General features: G+C 52.6%; 11 protein-coding genes across 11 annotated transcripts; 4 read left to right on the top strand and 7 right to left on the bottom strand.

The window, feature by feature from the left end:
- The first annotated feature begins 1,912 nt into the window (after nt 1–1,912).
- Nucleotides 1,913–2,912, top strand: BO72DRAFT_446728 (uncharacterized protein). Its single transcript, XM_040944368.1, has 3 exons — nt 1,913–2,227; nt 2,272–2,716; nt 2,771–2,912. Exons 1-2 carry the CDS (start codon nt 2,056–2,058, stop codon nt 2,475–2,477), a joined length of 378 nt encoding a protein of 125 aa, XP_040802996.1. The 5' UTR covers nt 1,913–2,055; the 3' UTR covers nt 2,478–2,716; nt 2,771–2,912.
- A 1,161-nt stretch (nt 2,913–4,073) lies between these two features.
- On the top strand, nt 4,074–5,924 carry BO72DRAFT_506727 (uncharacterized protein; the record flags this gene model as incomplete). The annotated part of the gene is made up of 6 exons (XM_040949236.1): nt 4,074–4,087; nt 4,144–4,291; nt 4,337–4,841; nt 4,914–5,239; nt 5,297–5,742; nt 5,797–5,924. Coding segments are annotated over exons 1-6 (1,554 nt in total). The 5' UTR covers nt 4,074–4,086.
- A 99-nt stretch (nt 5,925–6,023) lies between these two features.
- Nucleotides 6,024–7,645, bottom strand: BO72DRAFT_446727 (alpha/beta-hydrolase). Its single transcript, XM_040944367.1, has one exon. It carries the CDS (start codon nt 7,553–7,555, stop codon nt 6,170–6,172), a length of 1,386 nt encoding a protein of 461 aa, XP_040802994.1. The 5' UTR covers nt 7,556–7,645; the 3' UTR covers nt 6,024–6,169.
- Nucleotides 7,646–8,299: 654 nt separating this feature from the next.
- BO72DRAFT_62469 (uncharacterized protein) lies at nt 8,300–9,879 on the bottom strand. Its single transcript, XM_040950574.1, has one exon. The coding sequence runs from the start codon at nt 9,554–9,556 to the stop codon at nt 8,417–8,419; it is 1,140 nt and encodes a 379-aa protein (XP_040802993.1). The 5' UTR covers nt 9,557–9,879; the 3' UTR covers nt 8,300–8,416.
- Nucleotides 9,880–11,360: 1,481 nt separating this feature from the next.
- Nucleotides 11,361–12,549, bottom strand: BO72DRAFT_494819 (uncharacterized protein; the record flags this gene model as incomplete). Its single annotated transcript, XM_040948500.1, has 2 exons — nt 11,361–12,049; nt 12,150–12,549. 2 exons carry the CDS (start codon nt 12,547–12,549, stop codon nt 11,361–11,363), a joined length of 1,089 nt encoding a protein of 362 aa, XP_040802992.1.
- Nucleotides 12,550–12,989: 440 nt separating this feature from the next.
- BO72DRAFT_446725 (Zn(II)2Cys6 transcription factor) lies at nt 12,990–15,787 on the bottom strand. The gene is made up of 9 exons (XM_040944366.1): nt 15,667–15,787; nt 15,479–15,598; nt 15,300–15,412; nt 15,109–15,249; nt 14,515–15,059; nt 14,193–14,466; nt 13,964–14,139; nt 13,730–13,913; nt 12,990–13,664 (listed from the first exon to the last, which is right to left on the bottom strand). The coding sequence occupies exons 1-9, from the start codon at nt 15,702–15,704 to the stop codon at nt 13,135–13,137; spliced, it is 2,121 nt and encodes a 706-aa protein (XP_040802991.1). The 5' UTR covers nt 15,705–15,787; the 3' UTR covers nt 12,990–13,134.
- Nucleotides 15,788–15,993: 206 nt separating this feature from the next.
- On the bottom strand, nt 15,994–17,358 carry BO72DRAFT_446724 (aromatic ring-hydroxylating oxygenase subunit alpha). The gene is made up of 3 exons (XM_040944365.1): nt 16,545–17,358; nt 16,254–16,479; nt 15,994–16,202 (listed from the first exon to the last, which is right to left on the bottom strand). Exons 1-3 carry the CDS (start codon nt 17,348–17,350, stop codon nt 16,002–16,004), a joined length of 1,233 nt encoding a protein of 410 aa, XP_040802990.1. The 5' UTR covers nt 17,351–17,358; the 3' UTR covers nt 15,994–16,001.
- A 745-nt stretch (nt 17,359–18,103) lies between these two features.
- On the top strand, nt 18,104–19,396 carry BO72DRAFT_401093 (isopenicillin N synthase family dioxygenase). The gene is made up of 2 exons (XM_040942173.1): nt 18,104–18,446; nt 18,522–19,396. The coding sequence occupies exons 1-2, from the start codon at nt 18,144–18,146 to the stop codon at nt 19,269–19,271; spliced, it is 1,053 nt and encodes a 350-aa protein (XP_040802989.1). The 5' UTR covers nt 18,104–18,143; the 3' UTR covers nt 19,272–19,396.
- A 158-nt stretch (nt 19,397–19,554) lies between these two features.
- On the bottom strand, nt 19,555–20,790 carry BO72DRAFT_506713 (mevalonate kinase family protein; the record flags this gene model as incomplete). The annotated part of the gene is made up of 1 exon (XM_040949235.1): nt 19,555–20,790. The coding sequence occupies one exon, from the start codon at nt 20,788–20,790 to the stop codon at nt 19,555–19,557; it is 1,236 nt and encodes a 411-aa protein (XP_040802988.1).
- A 263-nt stretch (nt 20,791–21,053) lies between these two features.
- Nucleotides 21,054–22,779, top strand: BO72DRAFT_506712 (cytochrome P450; the record flags this gene model as incomplete). Its single annotated transcript, XM_040949234.1, has 4 exons — nt 21,054–21,261; nt 21,299–22,176; nt 22,238–22,348; nt 22,438–22,779. The coding sequence occupies 4 exons, from the start codon at nt 21,054–21,056 to the stop codon at nt 22,777–22,779; spliced, it is 1,539 nt and encodes a 512-aa protein (XP_040802987.1).
- Nucleotides 22,780–23,121: 342 nt separating this feature from the next.
- Nucleotides 23,122–24,078, bottom strand: BO72DRAFT_494813 (terpenoid synthase; the record flags this gene model as incomplete). The annotated part of the gene is made up of 1 exon (XM_040948499.1): nt 23,122–24,078. One exon carries the CDS (start codon nt 24,076–24,078, stop codon nt 23,122–23,124), a length of 957 nt encoding a protein of 318 aa, XP_040802986.1.
- Between the last annotated feature and the right edge of the window lie 197 nt (nt 24,079–24,275).

The raw sequence follows: 24,275 nt of genomic DNA, 5'->3' as shown, positions 1-24,275 counted from the left end.
GAGTACAGTGTCTCATCTCATATGACGTATTTCGCACTGGCACTGCATAGTATAAGACTTTCCGAGTGGAGCCCCAAGCCAGGTGCGGATCCCTCATTCCCTTCCCAAAGGGGAAGTTCGCTTTCGGGTTTGGCTTTGCCAAGTTTCCCCGATAGAACGGCAACTTCTACGCCCCACTTGACATGTTCTGGAACCAAATTAGGGCCGGCCAGGGGACAACCACGGCCGATCGAATCTACTGATTTTTTCCACTCATCCACAACCGCCCCCTGCCTGATGCTGAATTGTCTTGGATCCAGGTTTTATTGCGGATCGTCACGAGCCAAAGTATTGTGCTCAGCGATGATTCGATCTTGCGGAGCCTTGAACACAGCCGTACCATGATTCATGGTCTCCAAGCCATCTGCTAACATGAAGAAACCCTTCATCCGTCAATTGTAAGTGGCATCTCGTCTGGGGGACTGCCGTCTTGTCTAATTACCGTTTTTGCGTAGCCCCTGTTACTCAAATGTATGTGTATTAAGCAAAGGCAATGTGTGAATAATCTAGATTTGTGATAAACAGAGGCTCGAGTTGATGGCTTTATTCATAACTCGAGGAACCCTCTTCATCTGTTCAACTTATTCCATAGCACATGGATATGGAAATTAACTAGTTGCGTATAGCCTGATCGAACATCATATGCTGAGCACTCAGATCTTTCTCAATTGAAAATCATAATTAGTAATATTTCTTCTCTTTCACTCATTTGAAGTAGTAAGGAATCGTTTGTTTAGTGATACAATAAGATCCTTTAGCTGAAGATGAGTGCATATACTCGGTAGACATAAGGTAAAGCCCAAATCAGATCCTGACACCAAATGAGATTGTAATGCCCCTTTATGTCGGTCATAACAGGGTCAAAACCACCACGGATAAGTCATCACCCAGCTATCATTCTCAAGAGCCGAGAAAGTTCTCACAGACTCTAGTTCTGCTCAATGGTCAAGGTTCAGAACCGTGACTCGCTCTATGTCGAACCCCCGAGCCCTGAATCTGGTGCCTGAATTGGCTGAAACCTGGCAATTTCCCGGGTCAGACCCTCGCGCCATGCTGCCTCAACAATGAACATCCCTTTTTATTTCAACCAAGACACCAATACCACGGTTGTAATAGATCCATACCACGCCCAATAGCATTGTGCGGCTTCACCCTTCGACTATATAAAAGATCCCGAACTGCTGCAATCCTGACTCTGCACATGTCATACATCGACTAACATGAGCTCGGTTCTCATTAATCTTGTTGCTTTTTCATTGGAACCATAAATGGGCAGTGTACACATAGAAAACCTTTGGAAGGGACCTGAGTAATATGTGGAGTGTAATTCACCACGCCCTACGGCCCTCGCCTTACGCCCTGCTGCCTGCAGAATTCTCCTTCACTAGGTAAGTGTACAGACTAACCGCCGATGAATTCTACTTGTGCGAATAGCTTTCAGTGTCTTCGATTAATGGGTCTATTTTTGTTCGTACTTTCATCTGCCACCCGACACAACCCTTCTAGAGTGCGCTCTAGTCCTAACCAAGCCGTGTTTTATTAAATGCAGAAGTCTCTTCGGAAATACTGGAGCCTGAGATCTAGGGTCTATGAGGCTATGTATAATAAGCGATAAATAGGGTCCAGAAAATGAGCTCCCAAGTTTACAATACACTTATAGACGCCGCTATCTGGCTACGAGGGACGAATACCTGGGGCCATTGGGTCTCTTTCCTTTCCCATCGGTCTAGCCGTTGCTATCTAAGCGTCCCGTGAGTCTGCCATTCCTTGAACCAAAGAATTGCTTTGTGAGGAAGTTCATCTAACAATTTGGGAATTAGATCCAGGCATACATGTCACTATGGACAACCCGGACCTTGAAATGCTCATTCCTCGCGCGATCCCTAATGCCCCAATGGATATGCTACAACCGAGGTCGAGTGCCCGAATCCCCGGCCCAGTGTCCGCAGTGCCGCGACTCTGTCACCGAGCGAGCTCAATTGGCCCAAGTTGCGCCGACAGAAGACACTCGCAGCGATGAAGGACTTCTTCGGCGATGTGCACGTGAAGGATTTCGATGCCGTATCCTATCTCGAACGGGTGGCCAGCCCACCCAACGTCGATATCGCCGTGTCCGGTGGAGGGTATCGTGCCTTGATGAACGGAGCCGGAGCCCTCAAGGCCTTTGATAGCCGCACCGTGAATGCCCCTGCCACCGGTTAATAGGGCGACTTGCTGCAGTCGGCCACATACCTGTCTGGTCTGAGTGGTGGCGGGTGACTGTTGGGCTCCCTCTACCTCAACTATTTTACCTCCATTTCGTCGCTGCAAACGGACAACTTGGGGAGTCCCTGGGAGTCTCTGAATTCTATTCTCGAAGGTCCCGACGATGGAGGAGCACTCTTGTCCTATGCCAGAAAGTACTATGGAGAGCTTGTGACGGCCATGGCACAGAATAGTGATGCGGGCTATCCGACCACCATCACGGAGTTCTGGTAAGCAGGCAGATTCTGCTCCCTTGCCACAGGTTAGTGGTGCTTGCGGGGCTTCTGGGGCAGGTTGGGCTGTTTTGATTTTTGGGGGTGGGGAGCTGGTAGGTGGGGTGTTTGCGTGTTCATAGGATAATTGGTAAGACTTGGGTAGTCTGGGTGTAAAGGATGATAGAAAACACTCTATGAGTGAAGAAAAGACATCTTGACTACCAGTGTTAGTGTGACTATAGGTATTTGACTGAGCGAGAGACTTCTCTTACTATCTCAAAGTGTGAGGCCAGATTGATAAGTTCAAATTGACTCCAAAAGCGCCTATGGATCAAAGTATCTCACCGCTCAGCCAGATGGTTTGTCAGACATCGCTCCAGGCAATGGTTCGCTCCCATATTATTCAGATGTCACTGTACTGTACAGTAAATAGGTGGTGCTGGAAGAATTCTCAAGGGAAGAGAAACAGCAGGGTGGTGTGGTCCAATCACAGGTCAAAATCCCCATGCCTCGGCAGCAGATATGCAAACAAGGCAAACCTGCTGGCGCCGCCTTCGCCACTTTGCTTCTTCCCCGTCTCTTTACTAATGTCTCTACTACTACAATGAATTGGGATCAAATCTATTATGAGTATCTATTTCAACAGCCAGATACGAAAAGTCCTTTCTTACTCTACTACCTCACATATCAGAGAAACAATGCACCCATTGTTGAGTCTTAGCCCTTGCTCGCTCGCTCTGGTAAGTAGTAGCTAGAAGCTATTGATTTTTGGAATAGCTTTAGCAGTCATGTCATCGGACTGACTAGACAAAGAGAGTGTCATTTGTGTACCTAGATATCATAGCAAACAGCTGAAAGGTGGGGTTACACTAGAGGAGGGGCAGCAATCAATCAGATCCATAGCTTATGGCTTTGAGATCTTCTACCCTCAGTACATTCTTATTGGCTGGTAGGGCTTGACAAAGAGTACCACAACCTAGGATACCAGGTACTTATGAAGCCTGTCTCTAAGACAGATACTGCCCACCCCCGCTTTCATCAACAAAGAAAATCATTCAATTGTAAAATGCCCGCTACTTGATATGTAGAGTACTATCTTTATCATCTTTCACGCTCCTCCTAACCCAGGCCCAACTTCTCATTGCGTGCCATCTCCTTGTGTTTAATATCAAAAAAAAGCCCTCTCATTTATTTCCAATAACGGCTGCTTGCATAGAAAGAAAACTAGGCAAGTATCAGAGATTTGATTTAAGTGCGGCCCTGCTAGTATAGGACTTCAATCATGGCGAACTCATCTCAACTCTCCGACTCAACCACCTCCGCTTCGGTTTCGGCTGAGACCAAAACATTACTTCTTATTATGGGGCCCTGTGGGGTAAGAGGTTGCGAGTGTACCTCCGGAGAAAGTGTATCCAATTCGGATCACTGGTGCGAAGCAAAGTGTACCAGATGCTCACATCCTCTCAGCGAACATAACAGCTATGGTCAGTAGCTTTCGATGCTTGATATCTGCTCCGACTGATATGTTCCAGGTGCCCCCAGTTCTTCTGGCGCTGGTATTCTGTCGGCTCGGAAAACCAAGCCTCTCAGTAAGGGACTCCCTATTTCAGACCATGACGGCAGAATTCTGTTTGACCTTCTCCAGTGATCAAGCCTTATGTCAGCCCACGACATGATCTAATAAACGAATTGATCCGCCGTCTAGAACGCTACCACCTGATCCGAATCAACGGGACTCCTGCCTCCGGGAAAACGACAACAATGAAGCTGTTGGCCAATGAGTTACTCGAACGGTATCCCGATACTCCGTTGTATGTTCTATCAGGTTGGCCGGAGAGACAGGTTTCGGCTGCAGGGGGCTGGATACGCTATTTCGAGAAGCAACTCAACGTCCGTGGTGATGAACTTGAAGCATATCCATGTTTCATCCTTTTCGACGAGGCGCAAGAGTCATATTGGGATACGGACCTATGGGCTCAACTCTTTAAGTCTATTGAGAAGACAGTCTCCGTGCATTTTGTTCTTTTCACATGCTACGGCGCAGGGATGACCCATGGCAGCGGGGGTCAGACGCTCCCTACTCCGACGCCTATCAATTTCCAACTCCATCAGCAGGTATCGCTGAAACCGGAAGAGGGAATTTATCACCACCCGGGGCGGAAGCAAATTGGCTTGCTGCTTAGTGAGAACGAAGCGTACGATGTTCTGGACCAATATGTGCCCAGCAACATATCGAATGGTGCCGACATTCTCACAGAAGCATTGAAGTGTGGATTATATCTGGCCAGTGGTGGCCACGCGGGGCTGCTTGTATCCCTTGTGGATGCCCTGGAGCAAGTACCGGTAAGCCATATTCGTGAGTGAAGAAGACCTGAAAGACTGACTAACTTGCTACTTTGCTGCCTTTTACAATAGGAGCTTTATGCCTTGATCCAGAAATGCCAACCGCTCGACTGGGTGACAGCAAGCCATGGTCTGTTCAGCGATGACCAACGACTGTTCCAAATTATTCAGTATCTCCCATTTGCTCGCGGCCTTCCTAGACAAGAATACCTGCAACATCACGCTTTCGCTAGTGTCTTCAAGAACGCCGTTGCTCACAACGGGACTCTCCAGTCGAGTTATCTCAAGAACCCAGATCAACAGAGGGCCCTTGAGGATATCTGGAAACAAGGATGGCTTCATGCGGAGACGGTCCAGAGAGATACACTTTATGTGTTTCCTAGCCAGATCCATCGATGGTAAAGTTACTGGTCGATTTTCGATTTGATGTTCTATTTGCTGATACAATATCTCAGGTATTGCCAGTGTCTTTTCTCTCAGGTAAACTCAGAGAAAGAATTGATCTATTCGTCGCCTCTTGAGATGGCTATCGATGCTATTCGCAAGTTTGACCCATGTCAGCTATCAAGTCGTCTACGCACACTGGAGGGTGATCCCATCCCTATTGAAGACCAGTACCAGAAGGAATTCTACCGCTGCCTATTCCCACTGCTGCTCGAATTCCAGATCAAAATGGCTCCAGAATACCTTATCAAATCAGGGGTTAGGAGCGGAAGAATCGATTTTCTGATAGAGCAGAAGCGGTGGGGGCTGGAATTACTACGAAATAGCAACCGTGTCAGACAGCATATGCAACGGTTCAAAAAAGATGGTCAGTATTTTACGATGCTGAACCGCAAGCTGATACAGGATTATGTTGTCCTGAATTTCACTCGCAAGATGCCGCAGAAAAGCTATCCAGGTAATATCCTTTGAAGCCCTCATCCTGATAGCCCGGTCTAAATCTCTTCTCTAGAATATCGCGGTCATCTATACCATGTAGTCTTTTCTGAGGATTTTAGAATTGTTCGTATCATCGATGCCTCGGATCTGAGTGAAGTCACTACCCTGGTTCTAGTGGAGAACCCACATTTTCTCCGCTAAACAGTAACTTGCCTTGGTCTTACGCTTCTTTGCCTCTGTTTCGTTAACACAATTTGATAAGATCTTTGATCCAATTTGACAGTCATGCCTTGCCTGGCTATTACACTGAATCCAGTGTTATTTATTAATGTGTTTATTGTAACCCCGGGCCCTGAGCGGTAAGGACCAGGTTGTAATGAGTAACGTCACAGTGCCGATTCCATGGTCTCGGATGCTCTACAAATTGAAGAGCGTGTACGACACCCTCAACTCCTCGCGCGGATGAACTCCACCAACGCCTTCCTCCCCGCCGGTCGCACCGGTGCCTCGGTATGCATCGCCCCGGGTACATCCGTCCTCACCATCTCAATCCCCAACCTCCTAGCCTCCGCCTTCAGCTGCCCCGCAGCCTCCGGAGGAATCACCTCATCGTTCGCAGCAGTGAGCAGCAAGATGGGCGGTAACACTCTCCTCTCCGGTGCATGTGGACTTGAACCTGCCGTTGCATCACCCCGAGCCGTCTCAATCCCGTCAGACGCATCTCCATCTTCGCCATCCTCAGAAACAGCAACCCCATCGCGCCACGCCACCATCCGCCGCAACGCGAGCACACTGTCCCAGTGGTTCCACAGGAACGGCCACAGATACCGATACGGCAGCCACTTCTGCGGATACAGGCTGATAAGCATCTCCTTGACGCTGGAGGAGGGCGCCTCCATGATCAAGCCTGTGATGGGGGTGCATGAAGCTTGAGATGCTGCGACGTCAGCGTCAGCAGGACTGGGCTTCTTAGTCGTGGATGCCACCGCACCTCCATTGCTAAGATACGTCGCCAGCGCGGTGGTCGCAACCGCCGAGCCCAGACTGTGACCCCACAGGACCACGCGGACCTCTCGGTCCGGTGCCGTGTAGGTCTGCATCACCCAGGCCAGGAACGCTTGAGCGTCGCGCTCGATCCCCCTCTGCGAGGCGCGGCCGGACGAGGTCCAGTAGCCGCGGTAGGAGAGGGCGGTGATGATGTACTCGACCTCTGGTTCTGGTTCTGGAAATCCAGAAGCAGGCGGGGCGTTGGACAGCGCCCGCAGGGTCTGCGAGAGGAGCGGCAAGCGCAGCGGGGTCGAGCCGCCGTTACCCTGGAAGTAGCAGATGACTACTGTCTTTTTCGGGGGCGGTTGTCCGGGGAGAGGGAGACGGCCCTCGCAGACGGTGAGTTTTGTGCCGTCCAGGCTGCGGATCTGCTGCGTGGTCCATTGTACGGGACGACATGCGGGTTCGTAGGCGGCGATTGTCTCGGAGCGGGAGAGCGGTGGGAGCCAGGAGAGGTAGAGGAGTTTATCTTGCAGGAGGACGATCCAGAAGCATTTCCAGGTCCAGAGGCCGAGGAGGAGGCCGAGGAAGATGGTGGGGGGGATGAGAATGGGAGGGAGGGTTGTGGTGAAGAGGGTGCGTTTGCAAGCTGGGTTGAATGGTTGAATAGGCTGTTTGGTAGGCAGGTGATTGATTCTGGGAGTAGGTTTCGAGATGTGGATGGTTGCTTTAGATGCTCTAGATGGGTAACATGGTTGACATGATGTTGCGGCTCGGCGAGTCGCTGTTGTCGCGGGTGCTCCGAAGCCGCGTCGTGCGCACTGCACAACCCATTGACCTCGCATCGACGGCACGACGGTGACGGCGGCGAGGGTCTAGGCGCGCCGATTTGCGTCGAGTTCCGAAAGAAGGTATGATGGCAACGAGGCGTGAGGATGGCGGTGGATCGTCAATGGTGAGGCAGCGCGGCTTTTCATTTGGTGGAGATGCGGTGGGGTCGGACTGTTTGCCGCTGACTAATCCAGCATCGGCTGGGGGCTAGTCACGTGGTGTGTTGATTCTCCCTCCCACTCTCGCTTCATCTGCATCTGTTCAGCACAGCTGCCAGCGAAAGCGGTTGCATTCTTGCTTAATATCCTCGAATTCCAATCCAGCATGATCTAGACTTGGTCCACGTGATTGTATACGTTCCGAGTCCACACACTCGGCAAATGCGACCGTACTAAAGAGTGGCCCACAGCATCTACGCCAGGGAGCCTAGCTAGCATGGAACTACGAATACTATCAACATGGCGAATCCGGAATGCTTTGCACCAAGCCACAGGGACGCGCCTGACTTCATCCACTTGGAAAAGTCTTTTAAAATAGGTGGCCGAGGCAAGCCGCGTGGAGCCGGCAATCACCGACGGATCTCCCAGCCGAGGATCAGCAGCCAAGCCTACTGTTTTGACTGGAGACTGGAACAACAACATTAAACACAGATATGGTATATTGGAAAAGATAAGTAGCAGCCTGCCTTTGGGGCAGAAGAAAAGGTATCAACAAGAGAACAACAAAACCACCAACGACACTCAGGTACTGGTGTTTTAGTTCCAGACGTATATACGGGATAAGTATTGACATCGGTAGCGAATATGTACCGAGAAGACACGATCGAACGCGTGTATATACACCTCACCCACAGACCTGATCGGGTAACCGTAACACTACCCAGAGTAATCAATCACAGCCGCGAGACGCAGCGGGCCAGCAGTGACAGAGCCTCCGATGCCACCGACCGAACTCTCGGAGGGGGTGTAGGCATTCTCGACGGTATCGCCGCCGGAGGTGATGTACGAGCAGCCGGTGGTGGTGCCGTGGCGGCAGAGCTTCATGCCCTGGATGGTCTGGTCGGCCTCCTCGGCGACGATGGCACTGACGTCCCAGCCGGACCAGCTGTCGTTCTCCTCGTCGCCGAAGTCGAACTCGCCCCAGGTGCACGAGTACTCGCCGTAGTCGTTGGTGGGGAGGCTGTCGCCCTCGGCAGCGCCCCAGCCGCCCTGCGAGTTCTCGTCGAAGGCAACGTAGCGCGTCTCGCCCGAGGACAGCGTGAAGTTCAGGGCCGAGTGGCCGAAGAACCCGTCGTCCGCCCCGTCGGGCCCGATCTTGTTCCAGATGCTCACGAACCAGTCCGCGCTGTTCTGCCCCGTGAACTGCACCACGTACTTGTACTGCCACGCCTCGCTGGCGCTGACCTCGATGATGTTGCTGCCCCATGGCACGCCTACGTTGCCCACGTAGGTGTCCCCGCTGCTGCTCGTCGTGTTGCTGCGTTCACCGAACCCGCTGGTCGAGTAGACCCCGCTGGTCGGGTAGGTGTACCACGCTGAGCTGACGCCAGCAGCGCTGCTGCTGGCTGCGACGGCGGAGGAGGTGGTAGTGGTGCTGGTGGTGTGAGCATGGGTCTTGGTGTGGGTGCTGGTGCTAAAGGTGGTGGTGGTGGCTTCGGAGCCACCGATGGAGAGGCCAAGGCTCAGGCTGGCGCTGATGGCGAGATCCTCGTTGAGGTCGAGTTCGACGAAAGCGGCGGCGTCGCTGACGGAGGTCGTGGCGGCGGCTTCGGCCGTGGTGGTAGCGGCTTCCTCGTGGGTAGTGACGGTGGGTGCTACACCAGTGACAGTGCTGGTGAGCGTGATGGTGTGGTAGTTGACCACAGTCTCCACGACCACTTCACGGGCAGCCAGGTGTGCCTCCGGGGCACGTTCGGCATGGCCGTGGCCGTGGGGGTGACGGCGCTGGTGGCCGTGGGTGCGAGCCAGGGCCGATTCGGCGATGGCGCTGTAAAGAAGGAGTGACTTCCACTGCATGCTGGGCGTGGTTGGCTGATCAACGAATGGGTCGGAAAGGTAGCTGTGTGTCGATCGATTCGACTGAAGGAGAGTGTTGGACGTATGCTCTGCGCACGACTGCTATGACCTGGCTGACTTGAACCGGAAGGGCACGATCAAAGGAACGACTGGATGATGCTTGAAAGAAGAAAGAAGATCAGAGCCGACAGAGTGGTCCCCAGTCTCAGTATATAGATTAACCCGCCGCCACCCCAGTTCACACGGGCGTCAAAGCGGATAGCCAACCGACGGTGGACGACGCAAGACAGCGCCGAGTGGAGACAGGACAAGACTCGAGAATCGTCAGCATTGGGCCCCGATCAGTCACATTGCCTCGAGAAGGCCCGTTGTCGAATGGCGCGATCCAGACCAGCTGGCGACTAAAGGAGTTTGTCGAATCAATAGTTCCCCGTTTAGAGCAGTGAAACGGAGGGCCACCAACTTCTTCTCTCCCCACCCAGTTGCTCGGGGCCGGAACAGAACAGATTATAATCCATCGCTGCTGTTGGCTGACATTCCTGCAGAGGAGTGTTTTGGTTGTCAGTGTGGGACTCCACAAACAGGCTCTTTCCTACTGTTCGGTTTTCAGGTACACAGGCCTGGTCATTGGCATGCCATGCATTCCCTACGTAAGCCCGCGACGGCCCCCCCTTGCGTCGTCACTCGTCACCTCAGCCCTCCCACTGGTCCGACCAGAGACGCGGACATTTTTCCAAGCCATGTGTCTAAAGTTGTGCCTGGCCCCTCGCTGAGGATCTAAGGAGCGAAGGCAGGTTGCTCGGGCGAATGGTGACATTCCTAAGGCAAACTCTGGGTTCTAGACGGAGGGCTAGCGCAGTCCATCGGAGTGGGTCATTTCCGAACGACGGATCGCAGAGGTTTGTGTACTGTACTCCGCAGTGCAGCTGGTTGTTTGAACTCGTACTATAGATTGTTATTGCAGGTTGGTTTGCTGGTTGACTTTGACCGATGTTCAAAGTTCCCACCAGGCAAACACATAAAAATTTCTGAACAGTGAGGGCTAAGCCTTGTTAGCGCGGGCTAGCCGTGGAACTCCTTTCCTTTCCGTCGCGATCGATCAGCACCACGTGTGCTGGTTTCAGTAGGAGAGATGATGTGCCTGATCGACTGCTGATGATTTCACCTGTTTGTAGGTGCTAAATTGCAGCAGCTATACACCTGTCATAGAAGATATCTTGACTTGTCACTTCCCCCTCCCCCCGTTTGCTACAAACAAAGATCTTGACCTGTGTTTTTGTTCCTGTCCGCCACTTTAGGGCACAACAACTAACAGGTGGGGCGGGAGTTACGTATACCCGCCAGAACTAGTGCTGGGCCAAGGTTGGCGATGACGAATCCACGGTTCCGGTGATTACCTTATTCTTTTGCCGCGGTGTCTGTTTGTGTCTTGTTCTGTGGACGTATGTATTGAGTACTCCAGACGGATTGGAGCAAGGTTTTCGGGCAGATGGCTGCATTCTGAGCTAAGAGAATAGTGCATGTACTGTAGAGTACTGACAATCTTGTATGCACAAGTAAACAAAACCAACACCAGATCAAAATTAGGGACAAGAGAAATAAGGTCAAATTATATCAAAAGGAAGAGCAAGAAGGGAAAAAAAGTTAAAGTCAAAGCAAAGAAGCAATATCCTCCAAGCAATCCAACCTTCCCTGAACAGCAATAGCCGAACCAACATCCCTAAGCACCCCTAAACACACCTCATAAACCATAAGCCCCTTTAGTCTCCCTCGTCCCCCCTCCCCCAAAAGACAAGAGGCATGATCACTCATCATCATCATCATCCCCCTCCTTCTGCCACACACCTTCCCCAGATGCCGGATTCATAATCCCCTGGCCGGCCCAGTACTGATCCTGGGTTACCACCGCACGAAACGTGTCCTGATTCTCGGTCTTCCACAGCTCGCGCAGCCCGTCCAGCTGCGTCTGCAGCACATCGCGAAACCCCGGCTCGACCGCATCGCGCCGGCGGAGCATCTCGCGGTGCACGAACTCGAACCGCTCCATGGTGGCAAAGGTCACGTCGCTCAGGGCCGCGTCGACGCGCTGGATGTCCGTCGGCCGCGGGCCATCCCCGACTCTCGCGGACAGAAGCTGGGCGAGGGGCTCTCGGAAGGCGGCGAAGGCCTCGCTGACCAGGAACAAATCCTTCAGGGTCATGGTGTGATAGCGGAGAACGGCGGCGGGCCGGCCGAGGAGGCTCAGGCTCCAGGCCCGGTAGAGGGCGCGCACGAGACGGCGGGTTTGCGGGGACCGGTTGGCAAGGCCGTAGCCTTCGGGCTGGAAGGCTCGGGTGGCGACGTGCTGGGTCAGGGCCGCGCTGATCTGGGCGGGGTCTTGGGCCAGGAAGCTTGTGATGAGCGGGTGGGTGGTGTTCACGCCTAGGACTTGGCTGAGGAGGTAGTTTACGAGGGCCGTGAGGTCTGGAATAATGGGGTTCATCAGTGTGGGGACTAGAGGGGTGGTGAGTGGGTTGTGGTTAGCATCTGGTCAGTGGAAGGGTTGGGTCTCGGCTCATGCCTCGACGAGGGAAGGACGAAGAAGAGATCTTACTACTGCCTAAAAGGACCCAGATGCGATCGAAGTTTGGAGTCGGCTGATATCCAAGTGTCCTGATGGCGAGTGTTTGTGCGTTGTGCAGCAATCTCATTAGGATCCCTGGGTTGAGCTTGTTCAAGTCTGTGAGTCGGGGGTCGCTCTCTTGATCAGCTAAGAGCTGCAGCGGGAGATGCACCGAGCCGAGGATCTTGGGAGCCATTTTCCGGAAAATGTAGGCAATGTTCTGGTGGACTATGGCGTGCAGACGGCGGGATGTCAGGATGAGCTGGATGACGTCCTCGAAGGTCCACAACGCGAGTATCATCATGAGGATGATCTCAGCCGGGAACACAGCGAAAGGGTCTTGGAGCAGGGTAATTCTGCCGCCCCATTTGGGACCGTCTTTATCAGGCATCGTGGTTGCTTGATGCTGATGAAAGCCGATGTATTGCCAAAAGCAGGAGCTGAATTCGGAGAAATCGGACGATGGCAAGGTCTTTGATGGGATACAGGTGATGATGAAAGTGATGATGAGAAGAGAGGAGGGAGTTATAAAGGAAAAAGGTTGGGGTGATATTTATGTCTGAGATCTACGCAAAAACAGGACGAATTTGGCCGTGCAGAGCGACGGCGACATCATCATCTACATTCATATAGGAGACCGCATAAGCATTCACTGTGCTCAGTGTGCTCTTTTGGCGGACTGTGGGCTGCTTTGGTGGCTGGTTTGTCGGCGCTAAGAGAACCGTACGGTCTGCATAACACACAGGCTGGCTGGTATTACTTCCCATCGCTCACAATGCTTCACAGCAAGAGCCAGAAGACTGCAAGCATAGGAAGTCAACATGCGAACAAAGACCACGGAAATTGCTTCGACTTTCTCTTTGTAGAGGAAAGCCCCCGTTTCTCATTCATCCACTACATTGCGGTGGGGATCGATAACATACAGATCGGACTCGTCAGCTTCAACTTTTCCGTGTTGGCCTCGACAAACTCCAGGCTAACTATCCTCCCACAGCCATAGATCCGACTGAAGTCCCTCCCGCTCTGCATCCAGCACCAGATTATTCGCATTCAACTGATCCGTCACAGACAGCATGTAGTTCAACGACAATCCAAGACCTCGCCAGTCGAGCGACAGTTCATCCTCCGGATCGGGAGGCACATCGGTAGGCGGGATGGTTGGGATGCTGTCCACTTCCTCAGCGCTGGGGCCCGACAGATGCTCCAATTGTCCGAGCGGTCGCTGTTGACTTTCCGGCGTGGCCAGCTGCCCGTGTACTGTGTCTGTGCTGACCGGGGGCGTTTGGTGCCGTTGAACCAAAGGTTGAACGAGTTCCTCCAGCAGCTCGATCTCGGACTTGCGGAGGTGTGCGACGCGGTTGCCACGCTCAATCATCTCATTCAGCAGGCTGAAGCCGGCTTCACGGTAGGTCGGATCCATGGCAGCGTCGGGTAAAATGGCGGAGATGAGCGAGAGGACGAAGAAGGATGAGAATACATTCTCGAGATCGAATGGGAGAAACGTCTCTTTAATAGAGACAGTGTGGTTAGCGATAGAGGGCTGGAGATAAGGGTGATAGGGTAATGCAAACCCAGCAAATTTTGATCTCGAAGAGCAGAGAGTATTTTGAGGGATTTGACGGCGGAATCAATGCATGCTTGGAGGAGGGTCTGCACGGGTGAGGATAAAGTGCGAAACTCGGCGCCTTCTTCGTAGCAACTAAGGCGTTCCCATAGAAGGCTCAAGACAAGCGGTCTTGTGGTGACGATGATGCACTGGTTATCGTGAGTATAATGTGCCGCATTGACGGCTCAAGACAGCTTACCAAATGGCATGACAGAGTCAGTCGAGTGGTGACGCCTGACAAGGCGTCCACTGAGTTTGCGAAACGGTTGGAGAAGACTTCGTCGAGCTCGCGAGACAAGTCGGACATCTCTTGTAGAACGGAGCGGACCTTGCGTAGGAATAGACCTCCCAGCGTGCCATCGGCACTGTACACGGCTGTCGACTTTGTCAGCAAGACGTTGCCAGCGATCGGAGAATATGGTATTTACTGTTCAGAACACGAGCAGTCACTTGCGATATCCTGACGTGCAGACTCAGGACGGCTTCGTTCTGCGAACATGTTCGTGGGTCCCACAAAATGGCGTTGACATCCTCGTCGTTCACCGAGTAGGGCGAACCCATCAAAGAGGAGAATTTGCGGTCCAAGATATATACCGTCCACCAGATGTTGCTCCACCGGGTGACGAGCTTCTGTCCCAGCTGTTCCACGGGCTGAGCGCGGTGAAGCCCCTCTACCAGAGCCATTCGCATAGAATGACCAATCTAATCCAGTTAGCGAGAACCCAACAGTGCTCGCAAGTGATGTCTCACATAACAATAGGCGGTATCTCTCATATCCACCGAGTAAAAGTAAAGCGCAATGAGGGCTAACGTCTCGATAGCAAGAGTTGGATCCTGCCACAGCCCCGTGATATCCGGCAATAGCGACATGGCTCGCGAGAAATATTTCGTCCACGAGGCAGTGTTGGACACCGTCCGCACTGGAGCCAAGAATGCTTCTCCAAATGCCAGTATGACCAAAAACTGCACGTACCACAAACGTGACTCTTGTACCTTCTCCGCCGCATTCTTGTAAAATTCGTGGAGATGGCGGAGAAACGCGTCCTCATCGAAGAGCCGGTACATATTGCCAAAGTGGAACTGCACCGTGCTCACCATGTACAGGGCGTGCTCCATCGACGGCAGTCCGCTGGTATCGGGCACCTCCTCGGAGCTAGCATGCCGCCATAGTATTTGATACGCCTCGCCATCGGCCGCAAGAGGAATCGACCGCTGGCTGTCGGGATATATACGTGCTTGAACAATGTTGAGGACGCGTCGACTGAACGACCACGTCGAGGTGGGGCCGAGGAACACTGCGCGAGATCAGTTGTGTTAATCCCGTCTGCTGAAAGTACCACGTACGCCACTTCCTGTGTTGTCGACCAGTGTGTTTGACATATGTTGAAGGGGAGACTAAGGGGTTGGAGGCAAATCGGTCGTCGTAGCGGTCGGAATCGAGAGGAGCTGGGGTTTCTGCGGCTTCTGCATTTCCATCTTCACAGACTAAGACGGTTAGACAAGGCTCCATGTCTGTACTCAGGTGGATCACATACCATCGAGAGACCCATTGATGGTGTCTTCCCTCAATGAACGATGTCGTTTGCTGGTGGGTGAAGATGGCACGCCTTCTAGCTCTTCAACTTTGCGTTTCAAGGACAGGAAAAGCCTGGGAGAAAGGGATTGCGGTCAGCGCAAGCAAGGAGTGGTGGATGAGTGGGCAAGTGAGGAATACTCTTCAGAGACGACAATCTTCCGATCCTCTTCAAAGACGCAATTCTGGCGACGCTGGCGACACTTATCGCACGGATGCGTTCCGGAACACTTGACCTTTCTCGAGCGACATCGTTGACAGCTGGAGTGTTTGTCAGCGCTAGGGTTGCTCGTTTGCTTTGCTCCTATACTGAGGTCACGGGAACACACGCATTGCTGGTCCGTTTGGGACGCTGAGATTGGTTCATGGTATAGCTGTCGGGAGGGGAGAGATCTATCATATTCTTAGTACCAACAAGCAGTCTCACCACCACTTTTGGACAGCGACAAGATGATGGGAAAACATAAAGCACAATCGCCAGCTGTCGTCAGAGGACAAAAAGTGGCAGGGGCAACTTATCGCGGAGAAACCCCGATTTTAGTCACTTTACCCCGCATGTTATCAGCTTATCATAGCACAAGGATCTGGCCTCCAAGATAAGACGATCGTTCTTGGCATGAAGCAAGGAGAATTGATTAGAATCTGTAAGGCTACTAACGATTCTCTACCAGGCTAGCTCCGGTCGGCTCATGCAGCTCGCTTCCAGTTGCGAACAAAACCGTTCCTCTTCCGCTAAGCGATCCGTCTTCATGTCTCCCGTCACTGCCGGCAGCGCTGGCCAGATCTCTCGCCCACCTTGGGCCTCTTCCTTCTGGCGGTGCTCCATTACCATGTCTCTCAGGCTTTGTTGGAAGTGAATGGGACCCTGTGTTGGTGTTGTTAGCCTCAAATTGACTAGTAGGTGCTGTCGATATACTTTTTCCTTGCTCGGGTGGAGCTCGCCGTTGATAAACACCCCGGTAATCAGATTCGTCTGCACACCAACACAGAGCTCTTTGTCCTCCTCCAGAACCTGCCTATAAAATGCATTGATATTATCAAACTCCTCGTCCGTGGCGTCGTGGTGACGATAGACTTCGTTTTCGATCTTGCTCGTGGTCGCGCTCAAGGGAATCATCCGCTGAATATAGAAGAATTTGTCGCTGTGGCAGAAAGGTTAATGACTCGATCCTGCGACCAGGATATTTTCCCGACTGATCAAACTTACGTCACTGTCACCGAGGTGGTGGGAAAAAAATATGTAATGGCGCGCCGAAACTGGGCGTCGACATTGTCCTTGTTGAAGATATGATGCTCCATGTAGGCGGCGGTGGGCTCCACCCGATATCGCGGCAGATCCGAAACCCCGCTGATAAGCGGATGCGATGTCGCACAGTGATAGCACTCGTTGTAATTCTCAATCAGCAGCTTCCAGTTCGCCTCCATCTCCATCTCCCAGTAGTGGTCGAAGGTGTATTCCCCGGCGAAATCAAAATCTTGCATGCGCGGTTGCTCGTCGATCCGCTGGAAATCATCTTGCCACTGGACGTCGGGACTCTCGCCGGCCTGCAGGTTCACCCACACGAAGCCGGCCTGGTCGAGGTGCACGTGGATGGGAAGTAGCCCGTTTTGGCTTTTGTCGAAGTCGGGGACCGTCTCGAAGCGGGGTGCTTTGGAGAGGTTCCCTTTCAGCCCGTAGGACCATCCGTGGTACTTGCAGCTGAGGATGGAGGTGGAGCCGGCCCGAGCCTGCACTATGGGGTATGCGCGGTGGCGGCAGATGTTGTGGAAGCCGTTGATGTTTCCGTCGCGGTCTTTGGTCAGGAAGAAGGAGAATTCAGCAATGGTGAAGGATAGGAAGTCCCCGGGTTTAGCGAGACGGCTGGAGTGAGTAAGTAGGATCCAGCGTTTGGAGAAGATGGCGCGTCGTTCGAGCTCATACATCGCGTCGGAGCGGTACCAGGAGGCCGGAAGCCCCCGAGGCGGAGACTCCTCTGCGGGTCCTTTGGAGGCGCGCCCAAATAATCGCCACATTTTCTGTGTTTTAGGTGCAATTGTGCGTGACTTTCGTGCGTTGCGGTGCTCCTCCTATTCTTATATAGCTCCAGTTCGCAATGGTGGGGGTGTGAGGTCGAGTCAAGAATGGGGGTGCGATACTTCCAGCAGGCATAGCATTGATAAGGAAGTAGCCCTAGCCCACTTTGATCATCATCCTCCATAGATATCAAGATCTATTAGCTATGTATGCTGTGTAATACTATGAGCATTCGGTATATTAAAATATGCCCACTCGCATTCATTATTTGATGGCTATACTGGAAGCTTAATCAGGACCCGAGCGTCTGCTAGACAGCTCTGATAGTACTCACGTAAACGATAGCTACAAAGTCATTGGTACAATTCCAGGTCCTATAGATTTGGATATGGTTCAACCTAAGATCGTCTCAATGCATGTATGAAGAGGAAACAGAAAGGTGGATAAATTGGAACGGAACCTTACTTTGAATTGACAAAAGTAAGATGGTAGATAAGAATTTATCGAAGAAAGGGTAGAATAAATAGTAAGCTCAACGGTCATAAGCTAAACGGCATGTTATCTTGTTTGTATAGAAGCGTTGGCTTCATTGAACAGCTGTGACAATGGGAACACAAAGAGTCCCAAACAATGACAAACCAGCAGTCTTCTGGAAAATATTCCCGTGACACAGCGGGCATCCATGCATCATCGACCCAAGAGTTGTGGATGCCTAACTACGAACACCTCTTCCCCATCCCACCCAGTAGTCCGCTAGATGCCCCCATTCAACGCTCAACTTCCACTGACAAGATGTCCACCACAATCCCAACAATCGATCTCTCCCCTTACCTCACCACATCCGACAGCAATGACCCCAAAAAAGCCACCGTCATCGCTGCGATCCGCGAAGCCTGCAAAACAACCGGCTTCTTCCGCATCACCCACCACGGCGTCTCCCCCCTCCTCCAGTCCGACCTCCTGACCGCCGCAAAGCACTTCTTCGCGCTTCCGCTCGCAACCAAGCGCCGGTACATCGATACGATTGCCCGGAAGGGGTACGAGGAGATTGGCTCTCAGATGCTGCAGCAGGGAACGAGGCCGGACATCAAAGAAGTCTAATCCCTTCGCTCCTCCCTGCCATCGAGCTTTCAGCGGGATCCCCGGCTAAACATGGTTGAATGTAACTAGTGCTACTTTGTCGGCGCGGAACCTGCCATGCCAAAGGAACCGCCCTACCGACCGTTCGAGTATCCTAATATCTGGCCTGACGCGTCCGTCCTCCCGGAAGCGGTCTTCAAGGAGCCGATCTTGAAGTACCATGGGGCTATTTGTGAGCTTGCTCGGACTATCATGGAGATTCTGGTAAAGGGGTTGGAGGATGATTTTCCAGGGCTGCGATCGGAGAAATTGCTGCAAGATTTCTGTCAAGAGCCCTGCGCGAGCTTGAGGCTATTGAGGTATCCGGGGCCATCGGCTGGTGGGAATGGTTCGATGGAGAAGGGCAAGGGTCAGAATATATGGGTGCACAGAGGCGAAATTGTTGCAGGGGCGCATACTGACTTCGGGGGTATCACGCTTTTGCTGCAGGATGGGAATGAGGGACTGCAAGTTTTGAATCGCCAAGGGAGAAACGGGGACCAAGGAAGAGAAGGGGGGCAGGAAGCGGAAGCTTGGGTCGATGTTCCATCCACGCCGGATGCTTATGTTGTGAACATCGGAGACATGTTTGAAAGATGGACCGGGGGCCGGTATCGGAGTACCGTTCACCGGGTGGTGAATGTCTGTGGGAGAGAGAGGTACTCGGTACCGTTTTTCTACGATGGAAATTTGGATTTTACGGTTCGGCCCCTAGACAAGGATGCCTCTTTGAAGGAGGACGGTCGTGAGGTGACGGTCAGAGGGTATTTGATGAAGAAGTTTGAGGAGATCTATCTTTGATGCAAGCAGATACTCAATAGTGGCCATCGAAGACTGAGTCCCGGGGAAAAGCAAATAACGGACAATACACGTGCCATGATGCTCGCCCCGAAACAGCTTAATCAATCAAAAGTGGGGGATTAGAGGCTTTTTATTGAGAGACAGAAAGAGAAGGTTGTTGTTGAATCTTGGCCATAATAGGCGAGATCTACACCCTCTGTACGCTCCATGAGGTGCATTGGGACAATGGGTCACAAACCAACGACTTGTGGAAAACGTGCTAGTATAGCAGATATCTGGGTGTTTATGCCCAGCATCGCCACTTGCTCTCCCAAAGTCTCTCCATTTCTAAATGAAGATCATTGACTTTGATTTCTTCGAACTTTCGCCAAAGCTTGTCTACGCCAGGAACAAAATCCGGGCCCGGCATTAGAATAGCTAACCCTGCGCCACCCAATTCTGTCCTATGAACTTCAAAACCCTCGGAGATCAACTGATCGATCCCCTCCTGCAGACGCACACCGTGTGCTTGTGAACTGAGTAGAGTAAGAGAACATCCCCCGCAACCGGCGCCAGTAAGCTTTGTCCACCCAAGCCTCTGATGCGATAAGACCGTGCGCACTCGCTCAAGGCGAGGGTGAGACGCCCCCAAAGGCTGTAGGAGTTGATGGTTGATTTCAAGGAGGGTTCCCATTTGCTCGATGAAGACTGGATCGGGTTGCTGTTTCGGTGCTGCGACGAGCATCTTGCGGATCAGCTCCGTTGTTAGGTGAATGTAGTCAATTATGCATCCAGCGCCTCGTTGGTGGGACCCGATCCATTGCTGGAAACTCTTGACAGCACTCGCGGTCGATCGCATTTGACAAGTATCAACAACAAGGATCGGAAGTTCCGGAAACTCCGCAATCCGGTCTATCGTGGGTTGGGTGAAGTTGGACAGAGCATCTCGCTGGAAGTACAACGCCCCACCTCGGAGCGAGGTAGCGTGATCCACACCACTGGGCGCTCCATGAAAGCATCGCTCTCCTAGATAGCTTGCTTGATCGATGGCTCTCAGATCTTCTTCTGTGCACAGTTCGTTGTCTCTGGGAATGATGAAGCCCGCCTGAATTAAGATAGCTGTCGCAACCACTACTGAGAAACTTGCACTGCTGCCCAGACCAGCCCCAATAGGAATTTGCGAGCGAAGAGTGTAGGTTGCACCGGTTGTGGTACGGGATGCTAAAGAAAGGTACATGTATAAAAATGCAAGGACGGCGGCGTTGGGATCTCCGAGTTGACGCTGAAGCGCACGAATTACGGAGGCTGGACTATCGGATGACTTCGTAATTCCCCATGGCAAGGTATCCAAGTCCCACGTACAATTGAAGCCAGTGTCGGTCAGTCTTAGCGTGACTCGTCGATCGCTTCTGGGGCGTGGAGTCACTAAGAGATAGGAGCGGAGGCCGATTGCGGCGGCGATAGCGGGTTTACCCCATAAGGCGGAATATTCGCCAGACAAAATGACCTTCCCAGGAGCAGAAACGACAAATGAACTCATGGTTTGAGATCACGGAAGATCCCGATGAGACTTACTTTATGCTAAAATATATATCCCGGATGTTGAGAAATACTGGGAGGGAAGATCCGGTTGTCCCGGATGATCGGCTGGATCATTCCAGCACAAACAAACGCTATGTCTAGCTCTAAGCTATAGAGTGTCAACTCGCATAAAAGATGTCCCTTTCTGGTCGTCGGCACACAGTTGAGATTGATCAATTCTATAGCATTTCTTCTCACTATCACATATTTCAGCCTTTCAAGATGATCATGTCTCCGCTCCTAGGGCTCATATTCTGCTGCTTGGGACAATGGCTCGTCCTACGAACAATTTATCGTCTCTACCTCCACCCCCTTAAGAACATTCCTGGCCCAAAGCTGGCGGCAATCTCACATCTCTATGAATTCTACCACGACATCATCAAGGGCGGACAATTCATTTACGAAATCCAGAGAATGCACAACGAATACGGTACGCACCGATTCCTACTAATAGTATGTGTCGCTAGCCCTGATGCAAGGACCATCTTCAGGACCTATTGTCCGTATCAACCCTCGCGAAGTCCACGTCATTGACCCGGAGTTCTACGACGAGATCTACGCTTCTGGTAGTCGCAAGCGCGACAAGGATCCTCGGTTCGTGCCGACGTTCACCCTGCCAACGTCTATGATTGCGACCGTCGGCCACGATCACCATCGGTTCCGACGTGGGATTCTGGCAAACTACTTCTCCCGCCGGTCCGCTTTGGAGCTCGTTCCTCTGGTTGAGGAAAGAGTTCTCAAGCTCATGGATCGCTTGGACGGCTTCCGTCAGAGCCAGCGCATTGTACGCCTGGATGATGCCTTCGCCGGGTTTGCGGCCGATGTGATCACCTTGCACTCCTACGGTCAGCGATTCGGATTTCTGGAGGATGAGAATTTCCGATGCAACATTCGACAAGCGGTGGGAGAGATCACCGTCCTGAGTCACTACAACCGGTTCTTCCCCAGGGTAGTGCAAGTCATCGATCAGCTGCCCCTCTGGCTTCTGTCATGGCTACAGCCAGGCAAGTCCAGTCTGTATGACCTGCAGCGGACAGTCTATGCGCAGTCGCAGGAGTCGATTGCCAAGCGAGCATCAGGGTCTGAGTTACGCCGATCGGTGTTCACTTCCTTGACCGACCCCAAGGTCCCCCCGCACGAGCGCACACCCCGACGTCTGAAGTACGAGGGATTCTTGGTGCTGGCTGCTGGAACGGAGACCACCGGTCGAGTGCTGACAATCGCGGCGTTCCATCTGGCCCACAACCCGGAGATACGCGATCGCCTTCGCGACGAGCTCAAGCAAGTCATGCCCACGCCGCAGAGCGCGGTGGGATTCCCGGAGCTCGAGAAGCTGGCGTACCTGGTATGTTACACATGAATGATACTGCGGACACATGTATCCCCGGGCCTGACGAGGACCAAAGACGGCAGTGATCAACGAAGCCCTCCGTCTTGCGTCACCTTTGACTATTCGACTCCCTCGCACCGCACCCGATGAGACGCTGAAGTACAAGCATCATGTGATCCCGCCGGGAGTATGTGCATTCTTGATTCTTTCCTCTCTCCTCGCTTGCGCAATTGCCTCGTAGTGGCAGTGGCTCGGCTGACGCAGACACAAACATAGACACCAATGAGCTCTTCCTCGTATCTGATGCATCGTAACGTCACCATCTTCCCTGATCCGGAGAGATTCGACCCGGAGCGCTGGCTGGACGGGTCAGAGCAAGACAGACGACTCACCCGCTATCTCACGCCGTTTACTCGAGGTAGTCGGATGTGCCTTGGTATCAATCTAGCCTATGTGGAACTCTACCTAGCCATTGCTCATCTCGTGCGACGATTCGACTGGGAGCTGCATGAGACGACCCCGGAGGATGTGCGGATCGTGAGCGATTTCATATTAGGGGGCACCAGACGGGGTGATATAAAAGTCGATGCTAAGATCGTAGGCTGCGTTCAGGATTAAGTAGAGTAGTCCGAAGTACTGGTGCTTGGAGTCGATTAAATCACACTGCAAGACCGAATGACATGCTGTCATAACACATAGTGTCCCCACTACAGCTGTATCTTGTGGAGCAACAAACTTATTCATTAAAATATTCCCAGTGCATGATATGAGAACAGGAACATGCTTACATCCTTCATCTATTGTCAATGACTACCCCGACGTAAGCATAGAAATATGCTTTGCTTTTGTTTTTGATTCCTTTTTCTCCTTCAGCCAAAACCAGAATTAAGAAGAACCCTCAAAGGAAGAAGGACAATTCAATTGCGCAACTACCACAATACCAGGCCACATAGTCCACTTTCAACCAGACAACTCCACTTCCATCAGCCGATACCTAGGATCGATATAATGGAACAGCGTCTCTCCGTGAATCCACAGACGGAATACGTCCCGCAGCTGCGGATTCACCTCCAACCTCCTCATCACCGCCTCGTAGCTTGTGAACAGCTCCCAGGTAAACTCCTCCAGCATAGCCAGCGGCGCGATCCCGCGCTTCGCCGCGCCCATGTAGATGAAATTCGCGCGCTCAGGCCCCACGACCGACTCCTTGTAAAAGGAGAGCACGTCGTTGATGCCATGCGCGAGCTGAGCTATCTCAGGCATGACCCCTAACAAGAGCGCCTCGACCGTCTCGACGGGCTGGTCAGGGAAGAGGTGCCTGGCGGGCAGGAAGAGGCCGTACGGCTGCGCGAACCCCGTCATCCACCGGAAGTAGCGGGAGAAGTCGTCAGAGATCCGGTCCGGGTGGTACACGTGGCCGGAGCTTTCGAGCCCCTGTGAGGCAATGGACTCGATTGTGCTGGCGACGAGCAGGTCCATGGTGAAGGTCCCGTAGTGCGGCTCCATCTGGGTGAGGGTTCTGGCGAAGAGCGCCAAGGAAGCTTGCGGCTGGGATTCGCCGCGTAGTAGGCGCGTGCGGAAGAGCTGCACGTCGTGACGCATGTCGAGGATCTGGTCGTCTAGCGAGATGAAGGCGGCTGTATATAGTGCCGTCAGGATCTTGAGGTCCCATGGGTGTAGCGGGTAGAAGGTCAGGGCGACGTTCGTGGCGAACGTGGCGTAGCGGTCTGCCATGGCAGCGTTGTCGTGGGCGATGGATAGACAGTCGGGTAGAATGATTTCCTTCAGCTTCATGAAGTCGGGCTCGAGATTCGTCGAGGAGTCGATTTTAAAGTAGTCCTTCCATCGTTTGGCCAGCTGGGCAAATTCATCATGAGAGACTGATCGATCGAACGCTTGACTAACGGAAGAAGTCATTTTGACAGTTGAAGCGCTGTATGGTGCCTCCAAAAGTAGATTCTACGAAGCTTGGATGTATTATGTGTTAGGGTGTGGAAAGTGATTCAATTAGCTACATGAGGCTATCTGGGCAAAACAATCAACATTGGCATTGCGGGCGGTGAGCAGCCTGGCGATTGAGGCTTCGGGGCCACCAACAGCATGCAGTGAGTGCA

This window comes from Aspergillus fijiensis, assembly GCF_003184825.1.
Source record: "Aspergillus fijiensis CBS 313.89 unplaced genomic scaffold BO72scaffold_15, whole genome shotgun sequence".
NCBI classification, from domain to species: Eukaryota; Fungi; Ascomycota; class Eurotiomycetes; order Eurotiales; family Aspergillaceae; genus Aspergillus; species Aspergillus fijiensis.
Note: the sequence above shows the minus strand (reverse complement) of the source record. Positions and strands in the feature narration are given on the sequence as shown.